The sequence below is a fragment of the Triticum aestivum genome, chromosome 3B (assembly GCF_018294505.1).
Source record: "Triticum aestivum cultivar Chinese Spring chromosome 3B, IWGSC CS RefSeq v2.1, whole genome shotgun sequence".
Taxonomy (NCBI): domain Eukaryota; kingdom Viridiplantae; phylum Streptophyta; class Magnoliopsida; order Poales; family Poaceae; genus Triticum; species Triticum aestivum.
In genome coordinates, this window is record NC_057801.1 from 282148089 (window position 1) to 282165727 (window position 17639).

The 17639-nt window shown below is 46.4% G+C and overlaps 1 protein-coding gene and 1 pseudogene across 1 annotated transcript; one reads left to right on the plus strand and one right to left on the minus strand.

The window, feature by feature from the left end:
• The first annotated feature begins 11360 nt into the window (after nucleotides 1-11360).
• Nucleotides 11361-14611, plus strand: LOC123069719 (pentatricopeptide repeat-containing protein At1g80270, mitochondrial). Its single transcript, XM_044492660.1, has 3 exons — nucleotides 11361-11595; nucleotides 12183-12738; nucleotides 13168-14611. The coding sequence occupies exons 1-3, from the start codon at nucleotides 11561-11563 to the stop codon at nucleotides 14416-14418; spliced, it is 1842 nt and encodes a 613-aa protein (XP_044348595.1). The 5' UTR covers nucleotides 11361-11560; the 3' UTR covers nucleotides 14419-14611.
• A 517-nt stretch (nucleotides 14612-15128) lies between these two features.
• On the minus strand, nucleotides 15129-16701 carry LOC123069720 (eukaryotic translation initiation factor 6-2-like; annotated as a pseudogene).
• Between the last annotated feature and the right edge of the window lie 938 nt (nucleotides 16702-17639).

Sequence of the window (17639 nt, forward strand, 5' to 3'; positions counted from 1 at the left end):
GCCCGCGCCCGATAAGCCCCCCTGGCCAAATGACACCCCCCTCCCAGAACGAATTTTAAATAAAAAGAAGAGTTAAAATAAATAAGTTAGTAATTAATTAATTAGTTAGTTAATTAAGTTAATCAATCCTATTTAACTAATCTAATTAAAATTAATTAACCTAATCACTTAGTTAAACTAATTAACCCTGTTTAATTAACCTGAGACTATGACGAATGGGCCCCACGTGCTAGGATTGACCTAGTCAACCTGTAGACCTGCTGACATCATGCTGATGTCACACTGACCCAATAATTACCTTTTATAATTAATTAAAATCTATTAATTCGAAAATTGAATTAAAACTTTAAAAACTAATATAAAATAATCCGTAACTCGGATGGAAAAACTTTGTACATGAAAGTTGCTCAGAACGACGAGACGAATCCGAATACGCAGCCTGTTCATCCGCCACACATCCCTAGCATAGCGAACACACAACTTTCCCCCTCCGATTCACCTGTCCAAAAACGCGAAACACCGGGGATACTTTCCCGGATGTTTCCCCCTTTCACCGGTATCACCTACTACCGCGTTAGGGCACACCTAGCACCGCTCTTTATCATGTCTTACGTCGTCTTGCTTATGTTTGCACTGTATTTATTGTTTCTTCCCCTTCTTCTCTCCGGTATACTACGAGACCGACGCCGTTGCTACCCAGTACGACTACGGAGTTGACGACCTCTCCTTGCCAAAGCAACCAGGCAAGCCCCCCCCTTGATCACCAGATATCGCCTATTCTTCTCTATACTGCTTGCATTAGAGTAGTGTAGCATGTTACTGTTCGGTTACTCCTATTCTATTGCATAGCGTGTCATTGTTGCTATAGTCGTTGATACCTTACCCGCAATCCTAAATGCTTAGTATAGGATGCTAGTTTATTATCATTGGCCCTACATTCTTGTCAGCCTGCCTTGCTATACTATCGGGCCGTGATCACTTGGGAGGTGATCACGGGTATATACTATACATATATACATACTATACAGATGGTGACTAAAGTCGGGTTGGCTCGTTGAGTACCCGCAAGTGATTCCGATGTGGGGGCTGAAAGGAGAGGTGGCTCCATCCCGGTAGAGGTGGGCCTGGGTTCCCGACGGCCCCCGACTATTCCTATGTGGCGAAGCGACAGGGCAGGTTGAGACCACCTAGGCGAGAGGTGGGCCTGGGCCTGGTCGGCATCCGCGGTTACTTCAAAATAACACGCTTAACGAGATCTTGATATTTGATCTGAGTCTGGCCACTGGCCTATACGCACTAACCAACTACGCGGGAAATATATGGGCACTCGACGTCGTGGTATCAGCCGAGGCCTTCTTGACGTCAGCGCCGGAGCGGCGCATGCTGGATTGGACTGAAATGCTTGCTCTCGTATTAGGGGGCTAGGTCTGCTTCCGGCCGCCCTCGCAACATGCAGGTGTGCAACGGGCGATAGGCCCAGACCCCTGCGCGCATAGGATTTAGACCGGCGTGCTGACCTCTCTGTTGTGCCTAGGTGGGGCTGCACGTGTTGATCTTCCGAGGCCGGGCATGATCCGGGAAAGTGTGTCCGGCCAAATGGGATCGAGCATGTTGGGAAAAGTGGTGCACCCCTGCAGGGAAGTTTATCTATTCGAATAGCCGTGTCCCTCGGTAAAAGGATGACCCGGAGTTGTACCTTGACCTTATGACAACTAGAACTGGATACTTAATAAAACACACCCAGACAAGTTCCACGGACAACCCGGTGATCGCTTTTCCACAGGGCGACGAGGGGAGGATCGCCGGGTAGGATTATGCTATGTGATGCTACTTGGAGGACTTCAATCTACTCTCTTCTACATGTTGCAAGACGAAGGCTGCCAGAAGCGTAGTCTTTGATAGGACTAGCTATCCCCCTCTTATTCTGGCATTCTGCAGTTCAGTCCACTGATATTGCCTCCTTACACATATACCCATGCATATGTAGTGTAGCTCCTTGCTTGCGAGTACTTTGGATGAGTACTCACGGTTGCTTTGCTTCCTTTTCCCCCCATTTTCCTCTTTTTCTCGGATGCCGCAGCCAGACGTTGGAGCCCAGGAGCCAGACGACACCGTCAATGACAACTACTACACTGGAGGTGCCTACTACTACGTGTAGGCTGCTGACAACGACCAGGAGTAGTTAGGAGGATCCCAGGCAGGAGGCCTGTGCCTCTTTCGATTTGTATCCCAGTTTGTGCTAGCCTTCTTAAGGCAAACTTGTTTACTTATGTCTGTACTCGGATATTGTTGCTTCCGCTGACTCGTCTATGATCGAGCACTTGTATTCGAGCCCTCGAGGCCCCTGGCTTGTATTATGATGCTTGTATGACTTATTTATGTTTTTAGAGTTGTGTTGTGATATCTTCCCGTGAGTCCCTGATCTTGATCGTACACGTTTGCGTGCATGACTAGTGTACGATTGAGTCGGGGGCGTCACAAGTTGGTATCAGAGCCGACTGCCTGTAGGAATCCCTCTTCCAAACTCCTTGGCCGAAGTTGAGTCTAGTCATTGCAAAACTTTTACTAATATGGTTGTGCGGCCCATGGGACTCTGATCTCTCTTCTATTCGGGTTAAATGAATTTTACTAAAATCTAACTTTAGGTTCTCGAAAACACTTTCTCTCGGAGAGCCCCTTCAGTCAAGATGATCGCCGACTGCACCAGAAGATCTCGAAGATACTCTCCGATATCCTCTCGAGACTTTGTGCGCGTTGCTTTTGCAATTCCCTGCCACTGATAAATCCCTATGGATAACTACATACACTTGCCATCGTATAATCATTGCCCGTTGATCTTGTTACTACAAGATACCTTGAAATTCTCTCTATTGTTCCGACAACCATTTGTGTCACTGCCTTGCAGTTCTCTGCCACATCCCCTACGGATAATTCCTCGCACTTACCGAATATCCGCTCATAGCCAGTTGTCCGTATGTTTCACAAAGTCTTCAAAATACCATTCGATCTACCGGAAATCCTCAGCAACCTATTGCTCTGGAATTTCTTGCTTGTTTTCATTATGATTAATCCCATAAGTCTGGTAATCTTATTGGCATCCTTTGTCATTATCATTGAGTCTGTTGATTCAGTATGTTGCAAATGCTCGCAATCCTCAATCAGACCCTAGAATTTGTTCTTCTAGCCTCAGACGTCACTTCGGACATGAGTTGGTTCAGCAAATCAAACCTTGATTGATTGTCGATCTATGACTAATCAACTTATTTATCTTTTGATCAGAGCCTATGCTTCTGATTCCTTGATTTGGAAATAATAATTCCTTTGTATTTAATCATCGAAGTTATCCATGTATTTCTATAATCTGAAGCCCTTGCATTACTTCTTCTGGTTGACATTGATACTCACGTCAGATCCCTTGCGGACCACCAGATCCTTTGTTGGATTATTATCCGACAGTGCCCTCATATTTAATCACCTTGTGAATTCTTCCCTGATACATAATGCCTTTGGTAAATTGTATCCTCTCCTTTTGTCAACCATGCTCTACCTTCGAGCTTGTGTTATTTACTCTTTAAGTTTGTGGTATATGTTCCTAAGATGCCCCGATGGGTTGAACCAATGCCTTCCCTATTCAGTTTGAACCCATAAGATTTCACGGGTCATACTTATCTGGTATTGCACCAGGTAAAACTTTCAACAACTAATGTCATTTTTGAAACATGAGAAGTGAATGGAAGGTTATGCATTGAAGAAGTGGGAGTCGACCTTGAACTTAGTGTTCATGCCCATGGACCTGATGTGGAACTTATCATGGAAGCTTCTTGCAAAACTTTTAATCAGTTGGATAATTCTTTCAGTGTCTTTGAATTGGACCCCTTGCAACTATGGTTTCAGCCATATTGATATTCCTTGATTCCTTCTCTCGGACAAGTTAAAGTACTTGTCTTTTGAAGATCAATACACTTGTCAACCCTCTATTTTTCTCTACCTCCGAGTAATACCCTCTGGTATCTTGATGATATCACCGAACCATGTTGCTTATTATGAGCCTTCATCAAGTATTACTCCTCATCGATTCCAATGTTTCCTGGTTCCGAGTTGTTAGTCACTCAAGGACACTGATAACTAAACCGGCTTCGCACCATGATTATACAACTCTTAGAAATCTCCTGTACTCACGGGGTTGTACTCGACCATGTCATTCCTGGCTTGCTTGGCTATATCGTTATCATGCCGATTTTAACTATGCTACATGTTCCTTACTCCCAGAGCACAACTTTCGACGATGAGCTAAGTTTATTCGAATTCCCCGTCTTATTGTTTTACCTCGAACAACAATCTTGATTCCGAGTTTGTATCGTATCTGTGGTTCCAATAATCTTTCGTTGCATCAGTCCTTTGCTCGACGCAGTCATTGTTCGATTGCTTCTTCATGTAGCCTCTCACAAAATTTGTCGTGATCATCATCAACATTTAGACTCCTTCGAAGATATCAATCGAATTCATGATTATAAGTGCCATCCTTGTCCCTTGGTAATTTGAGTTACCATCGGCAACGTCCTTACCTTCCTTTTATCACAAACTTGTTTATGTTATGGATGCAACATGCCTTCCAGCTTGTATTATGTTCTACCTTGAAGTAATACTGTCTTTTCTGTCGAGAATGTTGTGGGGATTGCTCCACCTCTTAGAAATTCTCGGTATGGTGATACTTCTCACCATCACCATTCTTCCTTGGTCCCCATGTTGTTTTTAACCAGGATACCAATATGCTAACGTTGTTGTTTGAGTTCTGTACTTCTAGCAACCCTATTGCTTTGAAGTTAACGATCGACAGTTCGCTCTTAGACCGTTGGTTATTGAATCATCACTCTAACATTGATCTTGCTGCCTAAGGTCATATTTCGGACACACCTTTTAACTAATGATTGATGGTGTATGATTTCCTAGAGCATACAACATTATATCATTTGAATTGACAAGTGTCATCTTGTTCACATTATTGTGGAAATCCATCCGTTTGGAATTCTCGATGAACTATTGTTTCAGGAACCCGCTCCCACAGTTCATTTCCCGAGAATCTTGCATGTCATTTCGTCTATTTGTGTTGCACCTTTTCTTCTAGGACATCCTGAGTCTGAGGTATCATGACACCAATAGGATCTGAATCTCGGTCAGATATGATGGTTGGGACAACTTTCCAGGAGTTATGATGATGGTTCTTAGATGACCCGGTAAGATGATATCATGCCTAGCACCCTTCCTGGCTAGAGGACCTATCATTATAATTTCTTTTGCAAGGATAACCATTCTTCCTGGAGGAAATTGAAAGACTTATTTTATAAGTTGCTCCTGATGGATCCTTTGTGTTTCCAAAGTCTGATCTTCACCTGATGACCATGTCAACGCTATCTCGAAGCATGTCTATGGTACCCCGATTTTCAACAAGGACATTTGAAGCCCAATGCTAAATGTTTCCTGCTCAATTACCCAAACACCGTTGTATGGGTAATGTCATGATATTTCTCTCCCCTTACCTAAAGGGTTTTCTGCTTTCTATCCTGTCATGAATATCATGCTCCGCTTGTCCTTGGAAAGGATATACCCCAAAAATATGTGTTTAAACACATTTTCCTTTCCATTGTTTTGTTTAAACCTTTATTGCAATCTGACTTAACTTAGCAGTGATAATTCCCTGTTTACGTAAGCACCTTGTTGTACCACGCGGTCAGTAAGACCCTGTTACTATTGTTGATGACATTCCGGTAACCACCGATGGACGAGAACTTTGACTATTGGTCTGCCTCGTTCAACGAGCGGGAAAATGGTTCTCTTCGTCCCTCGCCCTTGGTACCGACGTTGTTGCCGACATAACTGACAGTTTGTTCTCCGACATGCCTTGCTATCATGATTGTGCAAGATGTCACCGTTCCTTCTACTTTTAACCCACATGATGGGCCCATAACCCACAGTTCCACAGGATCGAAACCTGACTCTCTTATACACCCCCTGTTGCCAAAGTTATCCCTTATGCTTGGCTTCGTATGTAATTCACGAGCTAATTTCCCTGCCATATTTCATTCCGGTATCGGATGCAACATTTTTCTTCATTGCTCTGAATCCCTTTCACACTCCGCTTCAGGCAACAAACAATTGCCTGACCGCTCGAAACTTCCCATGATACCTCTTTACATTGCTCTCGATATTTTCTTAAGTTTCAATTCGAGAGCTACTTTCCGCCACCTTCCCAGATGTTATCGACCAGATAATCAACCTTGTAGAGGTCTATTCTCCCGGAATACCCACCACTTTATTCTTTCGTAAGTACGATGGAATTCCCGAAGAAAGAATGCCGACTTCATCACGATGACTTGAAGCAGAGAAATGAAGACATCAACGAAAGGGATCAACCTCTTCGAAAGGGCAGCCAAGACCGAGAAGACTCGTTAGGTTTTTCGCTACGAGCACCTTTCCCCCCTTACTCCACCGCTTAAATCTCGGAACGAGATTTCTTGTAGTGGAGGAGAATTGTGACGCCCGGATACTTAAGCTACCGTGAACCTCTGCTAATGGTGCCATGTCACATCAATTACTCTTGCTAATCTCCCGTTAGTTCGAAACCGGTTCGAGTCCAAATTAAAAATCAAACGAACAATAAAAGTTTTCAAACCTTAAAACAAAAATGTTCAGGTTGTACCAAATATTGCATAGGTAATTATGATGGAGAAACCACATTTTATTAAGATGCTTAAATACTCTAAAATGATTAAAACAGTAGCAAAAACAATTATTTAAATGATGTTAAAATAATAAACCGTTACAAACTATTTTGTTTTAGTTCGAAGCTAACTATGGTAGTGGCATAATTATTAATGCTCTTTTAGGTACAACTTTTGTATTCTATAAAAGCAAAATTTTAGTAAAATGGAAAGGAGAATTAAATAAAAAGAAAAGGCAAAACTGTAAACAAAAACAAATAAATAAATAAAAACAAAAGGCCCCCTCCCCCATAGGGCCTCGTGGCCCAGTCGGCTCAGCCGACCAGGCCGGCCCACACCGCACCTCCCCTGGCCTATATGGCCCCCTTGCCCCCCTGAAACCCTAAAAACCGCTACCCCACTCCCCCCTCGTTCCCCCACCCCCACCATTCTGGATCGAAGCAACGGCACCCCGACCCCGTCGCCCTCGCGCCCGATGTCCTTCCCGCCGCCTCAGACTGTGCCGGGAGCACCGCCTTCGCTGTCTTCATCGACTACGTAGACGCATCAGAGCTCGGGACCCCCTGCCTCGCGCGGATCTAGCCGTTCCCTTCCCCGGATCGCCGTCGCCACCACCTCGCCCCTGTCGTCGATCGGCCTCGCCGGACCTCCCCGAGCCCACTGCCTTTGCCCTACGGACCCACGGTGAGGCCCCTGGCCTCTTCCTCTCTCCCTGTAGTCGCGGTTGCCGTTCTCCGCATGCGCACGCGCTCACAGCGCCCGGCGACCCCCCCTACGACCCTCTGCAACCCGTCGGACACGCTCCCCGCGAGCCCCCATCCGCAACCACCCGCACGCGGCCGTCCCTGCCCGATCGCGCTCCGCGCCGCACCGGCCGCGTCTCGCGCTCCCTTGCCCACAGCCATTCGCTCCTCGTCGTGCCGAACCCCCTCCCCCACGGTGGCATGGCCGCGCCCGCGCCATGGCGCTGCTTGGCCGCCTCGCTGTCTGCTATGGTGCTGTTGCCCCAGCCCTGCTCGGGTCGCCGCCCGCGCAGCCCCTGGCCGCCGGCGCTCGCGCCCATGAGCCTCGTGGCTTTGCTCCGCTCCACCCCCCGTTAACCCGCGCCCGTTAGCGCCCGCGCCCGATATGCCCCCCTGGCCAAATGACAAGCCCCCACTAGAGCGAATTTTAAATAAAAAGAAGAGTTAAAATAAATAAATTAGTAATTAATTAGTTAGTTAGTTAATTAAGTTAATCAATCCTATTTAACTAATCTAATTAAAATTAATTAACCTAATCACTTAGTTAAACTAATTAACCCTGTTTAATTAACTTGAGACTATGACGAATGGGCCCCGCGTGCTAGGGTTGACCTAGTCAACCTGTAGACCTGCTGACATCATGCTGATGTCACACTGACCCAATAATTACCTTTTCTAATTAATTAAAATCTATTAATTCCAAAATTGAATTAAAACTTTAAAAATTAATATAAAATAATCCGTAACTCGGATGGAAAAACTTTGTACATGAAAGTTGCTTAGAACGACGAGACAAATCCAAATACGCAACCCGTTCGTCCGCCACACATCCCTAGCATAGCGAACACTCGACTTTCCCCCTCCGATTCACCTGTCCAAAAACGCGAAACACCGAGGATACTTTCCGGGATGTTTCCCCCTTTCGCTGGTATCACCTACTACCGCGTTAGGGCACACCTAGCACCGCTCTTTGTCATGTCTTGCATCGTCTTGCTTATGTTTGCACTGTATTTATTGTTTCTTCCCCCTCTTCTCTCCGATATACTACGAGACCGACGCCGCTGCTACCCAGTACGACTACGGAGTTGACGACCTCTCCTTGCCAAAGCAACCAGGCAAGCCCCCCCTTGATCACCAGATATCGCCTATCCTTCTCTATACTACTTGCATTAGAGTAGTGTAGCATGTTACTGTTCGGTTACTCCTATTCTGTTGCATAGCCTGTCATTGTTGCTACAGTCGTTGATACCTTACCCGCAATCCTAAATGCTTAGTATAGGATGCTAGTTTATCATCATTGGCCCTACATTCTTGTCAGTCTGCCATGCTATACTATCGGGCCGTGATCACTTGGGAGGTGATCATGGGTATATACTATGCATATATACATACTATACAGATGGTGACTAAAGTCGGGTTGGCTCGTTGAGTACCCGCAAGTGATTCCGATGTGGGGGCTGAAAGGACAGGTGGCTCCATCCCGGTAGAGGTGGGCCTGGGTTCCCGACGGCCCCCGACTGTTCCTATGTGGCGGAGCGACGGGACAGGTCGAGGCCACCTAGGCGAGAGGTGGGCCTGGCCCTGGTCGGCATCCACGGTTACTTCAAAATAACACGCTTAACGAGATCTTGGTATTTGATCTGAGTCTGGCCACTGGCCTGTACGCACTAACCAACTACGCGGGAAAGATATGGGCACTCGACGTCGTGGTATCAGCCGAAGCCTTCTTGACGTCAGCGACGGAGCGGCGCACGCCGGATTGGACTAGAACGCCTGCTCTTGTATTAGGGGCTAGGTCTGCTTCCGGCCGCCCTCGCAACGTGCAGGTGTGCAATGGGCGATGGGCCCAGACCCTTGCGCGCATAGGATTTAGACCGGCGTGCTGACCTCTCTGTTGTGCCTAGGTGGGGCTATGATGTGTTGATCATCCGAGGCCGGGCATGACCCAGGAAAGTGTGTCTGGCCAAATGGGATTGAGCGTGTTGGGAAATGTGGTGCACCCCTGCAGGGAAGTTTATCTATTCGAATAGCTGTGTCCCTCGGTAAAAGGACGACGCGGAGTTGTACCTTGACCTTATGACAACTAGAACTGGATACTTAATAAAACACACCCAGACAAGTTCCACAGACAACTCGGTGATCGCTTTTCCACAGGGCGACGAGGGGAGGATCGCCGGGTAGGATTATGCTATGCGATGCTACTTGGAGGACTTCAATCTACTCTCTTCTACATGCTGCAAGACGGAGGCTGCTAGAAGCGTAGTCTTCGATATGACTAGCTATCCCCCTCTTATTCTGGCATTCTGTAGTCCAGTCCACTGATATTGCCTCCTTACATATATACCCATGCATATGTAGTGTAGCTCCTTGCTTGCGAGTACTTTGGATGAGTACTCACGGTTGCTTTGCTTCCTCTTTTCCCCCGTTTTCCTCTTTTTCTCGGATGCCGCAACCAGACGTTGGAGCCCAGGAGCCAGACGCCACCGTCGATGACGACTACTACACTGGAGGTGCCTACTACTACGTGCAGGCTGCTGACGATGACGAGGAGTAGTTAGGAGGATCCCAGGCAGGAGGCATGTGCCTCTTTCGATCTGTATCCCAGTTTGTGCTAGCCTTCTTAAGTCAAACTTGTTTACTTATGTCTGTACTCAAATATTGTTGCTTCCGCTGACTCGTCTATGATCATGCACTTCTATTCGAGCCCTCGAGGCCCCTGGCTTGTATTATGATGCTTGTATGACTTATTTATGTTTTTAGAGTTGTGTTGTGATATCTTCCCGTGAGTCTCTGATCTTGATCGTATACGTTTGCGTGCATGATTAGTGTACGATTGAATCGGGGACGTCACACCTGTAGAGCACCTTTATGATCACCCAGTTATGAAGTGATGTTTGATAGCACACAAAGTATTTCGCCGGCATCCGGGAGTGGCATGATCTCATGGTATAAAGAACTGATACTTGACATGAAGAAAACTATATCAAATAAACTAAGTGATACGATCTTATGCTAAGCTCACGGTTGGGTCTTGTCCACCACATCATTGTCCTAATGATGTGATCCTGTTATCAAATGACAACTCATGTCCATAGTTAGGAAACCTTAACCATCTTTGATGAACGAGCTAGTCTAGTAGAGGCTTACTAGGGGACACGGTATAGTTTACGTATTCACACATGTATTTATGTTTCTGGTCAATACTATTCTAGTATGAATAATGAACATTTATCATGAATGGAAAATATGATAGTAACCATTTTATTATTGCCTCTAGGGCATATTTCCAACCGTTGGTTGGTTAGGGATTAGAGAGAGAGAGAGACGAGGGTGACAGAGACGAGGAGGGAGGCCACGGGACAAAGAGCGACGAGAGAGAGGAGTGGTGGTGCCAAACCGGAGCACGTGTTGGTTTCCAAAAATGTGAGGGGGTTTCCGCAAAACGCCGCGCCACGTTGCGACACTAGAGCAACCGACCGATCGAGGTGACCGTAGATAGGACCGTATTTGTTACATATTTTTATGTATATAAGAACCGTATTATTGTGTTTATGAATATCCCAGCCCATCAAGGTTCAAATCCTGGGCTCGCATTTATTTCTAGATTTATTTTAGGATTTCCGGTGATGCACATTCAGTGGGAGGAGGAGTTCCCGTCGACGACGAGGTGCCTACGGTGACTTCGTAAATTTCAAGATGAATATGCCGGCTCAGTTTTCGGAGGTGCTCATCGAGATGAGGTGTGCGTGTGTACGTTCATAGGGGTGAGTGTATGCGTATGTATATGAGCGCTTGTGTCTGTACCGTGTTTAAAAAAAAAAGCAGAAAAGTGTAATTTCTCCGGCTAGCGCCCCGGAAAAATATCTAAACTCTCCTCGCCGAACCGCGCCTCTATCCCATCCATTCCCCTCTTCTCGCGGGTGGCTAGGGTTTTAGGTTTCCCTCTCCCAGCCCCCAAAAGGCAGCCCGTCTTCCTCTAGGGTTTTAGCCGCCTCCCTCCCCACCCCCCCTTGCTGCGTTCCCCTTCCCCGCGCCGCCGCCTCCCCTTTCACCAACGCCTCAGGCCACCGCGGCCCAGCAATCTCCCGTGCCGCAGACATGTGGGCGCTCCGCAGAGCCGCCAACCCCCTCAGGTACGGCCCTTCCCCGCCCCCCTCTAGGGACTCAGATGCTCTTGTCCGGATGATGGGTCAGTGGCTTCAGCGGACAGTCTGACGCGTGATCTGTTCCATTAGCTCAGTATATTTCGTCGTGTCTTGGCGACGCCAGTTAAATCTCTTCTTCCTATAGATTCCTTTGATTTGATTCCCCGTGCCGTACTAGCGCGATCCCCAGTTGATAATAGCATCCCCAGGTGATGGGGGGTGGAAAGCTCGCACCGTCGTTGGGTTCATTTATTCCTTGATCTGTTCTGTAGTCGGAAATCGCAGTTCTCACCCTGACACCCTGCTTCCTCACGATGCCGTTGGATGTCCACGTACCTGGCATTTCCCCGTTTCCTTTTTGTCCTTTCTGATGCTTGATTGAAGAACCATACCTGTCCTTTCTTTTACTTGATTGATGTCCAATTATGTGCCCACCTATCATTAAATGAACCGCTTATACCTATCTTATCTGCCTGTCACTGCCTTGCTCAGGACTATACAACATGTATCTTGTGTTGCATACACAATTTAATTCTGTTAACTGGTTTAGCCGACATTTTTTGCTTCTGATTCAGGGTCAGTGCCCGCCAAGTTGCAAGTGTCCGGGGTTGCGCAAGCCTTGACGTACTTCTGAGTGCTGATGCTAAGAATGCAGAACAACACTGTGAGCAGGGCTGCCAGAAATCGTGTTGCTGCAGTACACCAAAGCCACCAGCCTGCCGGTTACCGTTCTCATCTGGCTGGTCCACGTGGAGTAGGAGTTTCTCTTCTCAGACCGGTGCAAATTCTGGTGACAAGGTGGATGACTTGGAGGACGGGTTTTCTGATCTGGAGGTTCCACCAGAAGCTGATAAAAAGGATGTGGAGTTGCCATCTGAAGAGAGTTCTGATGATGATGCTGTTGATGGAATTGGCTTGTTGGGAGATGATGCTGATACAAAACCTGACAAGGAGCCAATGAAGAAGGCCTCCCAGTGCCCCCTTCTCAAGGTGATGTTGGAAGCTCCAAGGAATGGTGTCTCTGGAACACTGAAGAAATGGCTTGATGGTGGCAATACATTTGATAGAAGTGATATCTTTTATGTCATTATGAACCTTAGGAAGCGGAAGTTCTACTTCAAAGCATTGCAGGTGTTTAACTTTTGCCCTGTATAACTTTTCTCTCTGTTTTCCCATGATTGTGAATTCTTATTTTTTTTACACGCTGCTCATATTATGGATAGACATGCAAGCAATCTCTGGCTTAAATCAAAATGAAGTCAAAATTACCTTTTTACTGGATGCATTTGTACAACCTCAAGTCCTTTTTTGTTCTTCAAACCATTTATAGAACGCATATTATTTGTTTTTTCATAGCTATACAGTGGAATTAACATTCTTTAAAAATTAAACATGTTCCTTATATAGCCTTTTGCCGTGTCAATCGCCACCTGTTTAATTTCTTTACTACTTGTCTCTATAGTATCATGAGAATACATGACTGTTCTCATTGTAGTCGCTTATTCCAGCATGTTTGTCTTATTACATGAAAGATAAGATAATTCAATCACTTTTACGCAGCTCCTGGAGTGGCTTGAAGATTCCAAAGTAATTGATCTAGGAGAACGTGATTATGCTTCGCGCCTTGATTTGGTAGCTAAAGTTCATGGTGTTTACAAAGCTGAAAAGTATATAGATAGCATTCCTATATCTCATAGGGGTGAGATTGTATACAGAACTCTTTTAGCTAATTGTGTGTCTGAAGCAAATGTGAAGAAGTCAGAGGAAGTCTTCAATAAGATGAAGGATCTTGGGTTCCCAGTTACAGTATTTGCTATCAATCAGCTTCTGCTACTGTACAAAAGGGTGGACAAGAAGAAGATTGCTGATGTTCTCGCGAAAATGGAAAAGGAGAATGTGAAACCATCACTCTTCACTTATAAGCTCCTTGTGGACACCAAAGGTGCTATAAGAGATATTGCAGGTATGGAAAAAGTTGTTGAGTCGATGCAAGCAGAAGGTGTTGAGCCAGATCTTCTGTTTCAAGCAACAATTGCAAAGCACTACATATTTGCTGGTCACCGCGAGAAAGCTGAAGCAATTTTGGAGTCAATGGAGGGTGGTGATATCAAAGGAAACCGCAATGCCTGCAAGATTTTATTACCTTTATATGCTTTTCTTGGAAAGAAGGATGATGTTGAGCGGATGTGGCAGGTTTGCGAGGCCAATCCTCGTCTAGATGAGTGCTTGTCTGCTATAGAATCTTTTGGTAGGCTTGGAGACGTTGAACGGGCGGAGAAAGTCTTTGAGGATATGTTTGCGACATGGAAAACACTCTCCTCCAAATTCTACAATGCTTTGATGAAGGTGTATGCTGATCAAAACCTTTTCGAGAAGGGTAAGGAGCTAGCAAAGCGCATGGATGAGGATGGTTGCAGACTAGGCATCTCAACAATTGATTCGCTGGTGAAGCTCTATGTGGGCGCTGGAGAGGTGGACAAAGCTGAATCTATACTGCACAAGCTGTCTAAAAGTAACAAGATGAAGCCTCAGTACAGCTCATATCTCATGTTGCTTGATACTTATTCAAAGAAAGGGGACATCCACAATTCAGAGAAGGTGTTTGACCAGTTGCGGCAGATGGGTTATAATGGGAGGGTTAGGCAGTACCAGTTGCTTCTAAATGCATACGTGCATGCAAAGACTCCTGTTTATGGATTTAGAGAGAGGATGAAGGCTGATAACATTTTCCCCAACAGTGTCATCGCGTCTTTACTTGCTGCTACCGATCCATTCAACAAGAAGAAGACATTATCTGATATGCTCGAGTAGGATCTGGAATACCGTTAGGTTCATCCCGTTGCCATGCAACTGCTTCCGGGTTTCTGCTAAAGTATATGATTGAGATAATAATGTTTTGGTCATGTAACGAACCACTAGTGTTTGTTTTGCACTTGGGTGCTCATGCACTACTGAATTTTCTGCCAGGAATAGATATCGAGCTGCTGCCCTAGATTCTTATTTATGTTGATCTTCAAATTATGTCTCTTTCTACTTGTTTCCTTGTAAATATTCCCTATTTTACCAGCAATTTTTGAAGGACTGATGGGTGCCTTAAATTGCTTTTTGTGGGAATTCTGTACTGATGCTCGTATGATGGATGTGGACATTGAAGTTTGTTCCTGGAATTTCTTATAATAAAGTGTAGTGGTCTTGTCTAATCTGCAACGTTCCTTTGGAACAACCTATGAAGAAAACTTTAGGCCAACTTTACTTGGGTTTAGAGCAATTCTGTAGGGATTCTAAAGGATAGGAATTTTGCAGAAACTTTTTCTTTGCAGCACTAAGTTTGTAGGAATGGATTCTTATTCCTATGTATTTCTATTTCTGTGTAGGATAGGAGTCAATCCTTCACATTTCGTATCTTATGAATCAAGTGACTTCTCTTTCTATCTCTTTCCCTATACTATAGGATTGACAATTGAGATACATGTCATATCAAGAGGCCTTGAGCTGAAAAAAAGAACTGTAGGACTCGCAAATTGCATTGTCATGTGTGCCCCTCATTTTTGTTTATAACTCAGGTCTTTAGAGATAAACCCTCCATCCTTGCTACTTGAAAGTCTTATCACGAGCTTAAAAGTACTACTCCCTCCGTAAAGTTAGTACAAAGTTGAGTCATCTATTTTGAAGCGGAAGAAGTATTTCACAATATTCATGGCTAACACCCCCAAGGCAAAATTCCCCTAAAAAAGTACTCCCTCCGTTCCAAAATAGATGACTCAACTTTGTACTAAAGTTAGTACAAAGTTGAGTCATCTATTTTGAAACGGAGGGAGTAGCTTTCAACCAAGGATTTCCTCACGTCTGCGCCCAATGCCCCCGGCCGGGCGTCCCTCAGCCTGAAGACGCTCTCCACCACTGAGAGCTCGGTCGCCATGGTGTCGGAACCGCAGAAGGCCGCCCAATCGTTGACCACCATGTCGGCCGCAATGCCCTCGCTCCCCCGGTTGACGGTGCCGACGACGAGGGGCACCTGCAGCAGCGTCGACAGCTCGTCCAGGTCCTCCACCGACGTGTGTGGTGAACCTACACACACGAACAGTCAGGTCGACGAGTTTCAGAAATCAAGCAGTGAGGTTGAATCGTAGGTAGCTAGTGTGGGTGTGATGAGGAGCGTAGCGTACAAGTCCCACTTTGTTGGAGAAGGCGCAGGAGCTGCCAACCAGGATGCTCCCTGCGATGGTCTGCCTGAACACTTCCACCCCAAGAACGTCCGAGATGATCTCCTCGGTTTCCCTGGTGAGATCTGGGTTTGTGAGAGCCACGTGGTCGTTGCAAGCAATGCACTTGCCGAGGGCGGAGAGCCGCTCGTCGACACTGGACGACCACCTCATCAGGCAGGCTATTCTTGAGGTGCTGGAGCTCTATGGCAGGCATTTGAAACCCATGCCAGGTCAGGTCACTGCTGACTCACTGGACAAGGAAGGACCTCTTTCTTTCTTACCTTGGTCGTTGGTGGTGTGTGGTAGAAGAAGGCCGTTCTTGTTGCCCACGCACAATGTCCCGAGGATCCTCATGCCGCCGATGGATGCCTTGACCACTGGGACGGTGTAGGCGAGCTCGGCCTCAAACACACTGCAACCACAGGACAACGAGAGGACCAATTAGAAGAGAAGAGGCCACCAGGGGTCGCGATTAACCATGACAGACCGAGTCGAGGACAACCAACCTGGTGAAATTCCCCGCCCCACCGGCCAGGACGAGGCAGTAGGCGTTGGTGAGCCTCGCGAACACCCCGACCTTGCACGAGTTCTCAAACTCGAGGCCTGCAGCAGAGAGACACCAAACCAAAGCATCATCACATTGATCAATTTTTGTTTTAAGAAAAAGAGGAAACCTAACAAAGCAGGCAGGATCGGAGGGGGACTTACGGGACGCCATTGTCGCATGAGCTCGCGAAAACCTCTGTCGCCGGCGAGTAGGGTAGGGTTTACTGGGCGTGCGCGCGGCCGATGAGGTGCGCGCAGTTGGTCAAGATGTTCCGGTGATGGAGGTTGTGGCTAGGTGAGGTGAACTCCTCTTATAATACGCAGCGCAAGCTGCACGTGCCGTGGTTACGTTCTCTCCAAGTTTGTGCCCACCACGGATCTGCTCTTGGCTTTTGCTTTGCTTCGGTCGTTTTGGGTTTACGTTGGCGCCAAGCTTCTCTCGCGCTGCCAGGCGCAGCGGCTCCTGGAGGTCAAATCCAATAATCCCCGTGGTGACAAAAGAAACCGAAAATGTTATCTGGCTAATGTTCTCCAGGAGGCTGGTGCTGACGAACTACCTTCTAACCGAGACCACCGATTCCTCACCCCTTGCTGACGATATTTTTTGCCGCGGCCGACGATGTGGATGCATCTTTTTTTTTGCTAGAACCGCTGATAAATTTTAGTGGGACCCGTAAGTTTTGTGCAGCGACTGGCGACTATTGGAGATTTTCTTTCCTGAAATTTGTCTTTTTGTTGGGACACGGCGACCGGGTGTTGCGACCACGAGCATGCGGAGCTGCAACCCAGTGACGACGAGACGGGTGAGCAGCATCGACGACGAGGCTGGATCCTCACCTATGGTCCAAGGCCCCAAACGGGCTGGCAAGCAACCACTCTCACGGGTGAGAGAAACTTTTTGTTCTCTTCTTTTCTGCTTTTTTTCACCATGTCGGCCTCTCTCGTGGCGTATCCCTCCTGAGTCGTGACTTCTCATAGTTAACTAATGTTTTTCCGCAAGAGCTATATCTCGCTTATAGCGAGGTAGAAGCTGCTCTTGCCTTAGGCACAACACGCGCGGGCCGGCGAATTAGCGTAGGACTCGCTCACTATAGGTTTGCTCTGCTCCGGTTTTCTCCCATTTTTCATTTTTCATTTTTCTTTTATTTTCCCTTTATTTTTTTATTTTTAACCATTTTTTGTTTTTCCCTTTTCTTCGTTATAATTCCAGTTTTCTTTATATTACACTTGTTTTTTTTGTTTTTCATGGTTTTCACTTGTTTTTCTTTTTTTTGTTCTTCG